Source organism: Nicotiana sylvestris, chromosome 6 (genome assembly GCF_000393655.2).
Source record: "Nicotiana sylvestris chromosome 6, ASM39365v2, whole genome shotgun sequence".
In the NCBI taxonomy this organism is placed as follows: domain Eukaryota; kingdom Viridiplantae; phylum Streptophyta; class Magnoliopsida; order Solanales; family Solanaceae; genus Nicotiana; species Nicotiana sylvestris.
This window is the reverse complement of record NC_091062.1, coordinates 162947384-162951699: the sequence shown is the minus strand read 5'-3', so window position 1 is coordinate 162951699 and position 4316 is coordinate 162947384. Positions and strand designations below refer to the sequence as shown.

The following is a 4316-nucleotide window of genomic DNA, read 5'->3' as shown; positions in this document are numbered from 1 at the left end:
GATGGAGAGATTTTTTTCTTTACAAAAGATAAGAGGGGCCAAATAGGAGATGGTTTTGGGGCCCACTTCAGGTGGGCAATGGGGTTTTGGGGAGTGGCAGTATCGCAAGGAACCAATATTTGTTGAGAGCATAAATAGGGCAAAATTCGCCCCATGATTTGATTTGATAATTGATATGATGGCACTCTAAGAGATTAGGCTGATAATGACATTGAAGTTGAGAGCAGTGTGCTTAATTTCGGATCTTAGAAAATCGAATTAACATGCAGCTAGGCTTGTGCCTAATAATATATTCTAGAATGTGAAGTAAATTGTACGTACAGACCGTTTTCATGATGTACAGAAATGTAACATAGGCGTCCAAAATCTTTTGAGATTTTAAGATTGGCCTTATTTAACTTTATATATTTGAGATTTTGAATAATAAATTTTTAAGGAAAATAACGTTTATGATAACATATCACACATAGAATCCCATTAATGCAGGGATCTACAAGTTCAATATTAAGCGTCCCTAACATCAAAAGACAAAATTATTTCCTTTTGTTTTGTTACAAAAAGAACAAGATGAAGTGAAAAAAAAAAGAGAAAAAGAAATGAAAACATCACAAAAATCTTCTAGTTTTACCCAAAGAGACCTCCTCGTACGAGAGTTCCTATCTTTTTCTTTTTAGCAAAAAATCGCTTTCCTTGGGTGTTAAAAAACAAAAGAAAATAATTCAAAAGACAATGAAAGAAATGCAGTACACCAATTGTTAGTTCGACTTTCGAAGGCAGTCAAAGTTAGAGTCCGTTACTACTTTCTGAAGTTTTATTTGAATTAATTGTGTTTTGGCATTCAAATTATATTTATACATGTAAATTATGTATATGTTGTAAGATTTCTGTGTTCATTTTGAAACCCCCGTGTTCTAAATTCGAATTCATACTGAATTGTGCAAGGAGCTGAGAGTAATTAGTACTCCTTTCATCCAATTTTATATGAGCCGATTCTCAATACGAGAATTAAACTATCTAATTTTTTTTGTGTGGATTCGATTATAAATTTTTTACATTTCTTGAAATAAATTAAAATTAATAAAAAAAAAGTATTATGAGTCACGTGAATAATATTTAAAAAGCACATAAAAATTTTCAATTTAAAAAATATATTAACTCTTCCAATAGTAAATGTATCAAATAAATTGTTACATATTGGGTTAGCTTCAGTAGAATTTGACAAATTAGGCCTAATTCATCGTAAATTAAAATCAGCATCTCGATTATAAATTATCCGATGGAAAATTTGGTCTGTAGAGGAACTAATCAAATGACAGTGCAGTAATCCCAAAATATATTTTCCGCTAGTTTGCGTTTTCACTTTCTTTTTTAAAAAATAAATAAATTAAGAAGCACTGTGAATGATTGGTTTCAAGAGGCAAAAGCTATGAGTTAATGATAACTGGTACCCGCGTACCCCCCTAGTCATGACTCATGATTGACCTAATTGCACAACCCTTCACCTCTGTACACTTCCAACTGTACTTAGGACTATTATTTTCCTTTATAAATAAAAAGAAAAGGAAAAGGCATATATATTCTTCCTATATATAATACCCCTCATTGCACCTCTACTCAACAGGCTTCAAACTACACTCACTCAACTTGTTTCTTTCTCTCTCTCTCTTCTTTAAAAAGACATCTCTATTCATATGAATAGTAGTAATAATTCTCACCTCTTATCGTACCAGAAAAGCTGAAAATCCTCACAAAACTAGTCATCCCACATCTTCTTTAATTTCGGAAGCTGGTGTTATAGTTTTATTTTCAAGAACGTAACCCCCCCCCCCCCCCCGACCCCGAGAGCAGACACATAAAGCTACGGTTTGAGAAAAATGGAAGATCTGGGGTTGAGCCTCAGCTTAAGCTTTCCAGAGAACAGGACAGTTACTCCCGCGCACCTCAATCTCATTCGCAAAACCTCTTGGACTCATTCATTTCCTTCCTCAGGTTTGTTAATTAGCTCTTCCTCATCTATATTTAATGCTTTTCTTCATTTTATAAACTTAATTCAGATCTGATCGATCAAAATCTTAATAACCTTTCTTTGCATACGTAGTATGTAGTAGCAGTAGTAGTACTTTTTTCTTAGCCACTTTTATGCATAAGCATTTCATGCCCCTTTTGCTGTTCTGTCATTTTAATAACCAAAAGTGAAGGAAATTTAATTTTATTAATAAATTGACCTTTTCCCACTTTAAATCTTTTGATATTGATTGCAGATCGGAACTCGGAGACATGCAGAGTGGAGACGAGGACTTTCCTAAAGGGAATCGACGTGAACCGGTTGCCGGCAACGGCGGATACCGAGGAAGAAGCCGGCGTATCTTCTCCGAACAGCACAATTTCAAGCGTGAGTGGCAATAAGCGGAACGAAAGAGAAGCCAACTGTGAGGAGCATGATATGGAAAGGGCTTGCTCTCGAGGCATCAGCGACGAAGAGGACGGAGAAAATTGTAGAAAAAAGCTCCGTTTAACTAAAGAACAGTCCTCCGTTCTTGAAGAAAACTTCAAAGAGCACAGCACCCTCAATCCTGTAAGTTAACTAATTAGTTAGATCATCATTATTAGATACAAATACAATGAGTTCAAGGGCGTTTTGAGGGATTTTAATTATACTTTAACTGGTATTGATGATTTTCTTTTTGTGCAGAAGCAAAAGTTGGCTTTGGCAAAGAGACTGGGATTGAGGGCCCGGCAAGTGGAAGTGTGGTTCCAGAACAGAAGAGCTAGGTGAGATTTTTGTTGAATGATTTAGACAATGATATCAAAGGCGCAATCATAATTAATGATCAAAAGATTAATTGAACAGCATATTAAATGTGAAGCTTGTTGCTTATCGGGGTCTACGTGAGATAACTTTTTTACCTTGCTCGAAGTAGTATAAAAAAGTACGACATGTTAATCTCTCCGGATTTCACTTGTAAGAATACACATTGTACACATTGTCGTTATTGTTGTTCATATTAAATGTGAAAACCAAATCACGCTGATGATTATTCATGAACGTATTATATGGACCGCACATTAAAGCTAGGTGAAAACAGTACTCCACCAAATAAGAAATTAAAACATTCCAACTCTCTTAAGCAAGAAACAATGCTAGACAACTAATTAATTCAGAGTTGCAGTAGGAAATTAATTTTTTTTAGGATTTGCTATTTGTAAGTTATTTAATTCATATCAAAATGAGATTTGTTATTTAATTCATATCAAAATGAGATTTAAAGTCAAATATATATATATATATATATATATATATATATATATATATATATATATATGTGTGTGTGTGTGTGTGAAGACGTCCGAAGTATTATCGAGATCCTTCAAAGATTTTTAATAAAAGACTTTTCCTTCAAACAATATTACTATCACACAAGAAAACAATCTTTTGACGTCTATATATTACACCATAATATTTACCTAATTAAAAAAATATATTCTGAAAATAATCTTTGTGGATATACAGGACAAAGTTGAAGCAAACTGAAGTAGACTGTGAATTCTTGAAGAGGTGTGTTGAGAATCTGACAGAAGAAAACAGGAGATTACAGAAAGAAGTTCAAGAGCTAAGGGCACTAAAGCTTTCACCTCAATTCTACATGCAAATGACCCCTCCCACCACCCTCACCATGTGCCCTTCATGTGAGCGTGTTGCATCGGGTCCCACAAGTACACCTGGCAATCTTAGACTGGGTCCACCTCAGCAATTAAACCTGTGGGCCACCACTCCCATATCACAAGGGCAATCTGGCCAAATGGACTCTTATCCTACGCTTGCAAGACAAAAGTGACAATGACAAACTGTAATATGAGTACCATAATGTGTAGGGAGGAATAATGGTTTTAGGATAAGGTTGTTGGGCATGTTGGGGATTTGGTGGGTCTAGAAAATCTGTTTGCTTTTATTGCAGACCTTCCATTCCCCCCCCCCCTCTTGACTAATTAATTAGGGTTAGTCATTTTACTCTATTTAGTAATAGTTCTATCTTCCCGGGACTGGAGAAGAGGACTTTTTTGTTTGTAAAGTAATGCAATGATCCAAAAAAAAAAGTTTGTTTATTTGTTTCTTGATTTAATATGATTGTTCCTAGAAACTATAGGTTAAGGGAATTAACAAAAAATTCAGAAAATGTAAGGCAAAACGGGAACCACCACACAGGACTTTTCTAATGTTTTTGGAATTTGTTTCCCCATTTCCAGGGTTTTGTGGGCTTTTTCTCTTCGATTGTTGAGGTAAACATAATAAAGCGAGAAATTCAAAAATAGCCAGA

General features: G+C 34.7%; 1 protein-coding gene across 1 annotated transcript; it reads left to right on the top strand.

Moving 5' to 3' along the window:
* The first annotated feature begins 1619 nt into the window (after positions 1–1619).
* Positions 1620–4104, top strand: LOC104236097 (homeobox-leucine zipper protein HAT4-like). Its single transcript, XM_009789961.2, has 4 exons — positions 1620–1989; positions 2262–2575; positions 2693–2772; positions 3512–4104. The coding sequence occupies exons 1-4, from the start codon at positions 1875–1877 to the stop codon at positions 3834–3836; spliced, it is 834 nt and encodes a 277-aa protein (XP_009788263.1). The 5' UTR covers positions 1620–1874; the 3' UTR covers positions 3837–4104.
* The last annotated feature ends 212 nt before the right edge of the window (positions 4105–4316 follow it).

What these genes read in the sequence shown, in the direction of transcription:
- LOC104236097 (XM_009789961.2), top strand. Translation starts at nt 1,875, where the DNA reads ATGGAAGATCTGGGGTTGAGCCTCAGCTTAAGCTTTCCAGAGAACAGG. An exon ending in TCATTCATTTCCTTCCTCAG is followed by an intron (nt 1,990 to 2,261) that starts GTTTGTTAATTA and finishes TATTGATTGCAG; the next exon opens with ATCGGAACTCGGAGACATGC. An exon ending in TTCCAGAACAGAAGAGCTAG is followed by an intron (nt 2,773 to 3,511) that starts GTGAGATTTTTG and finishes GTGGATATACAG; the next exon opens with GACAAAGTTGAAGCAAACTG.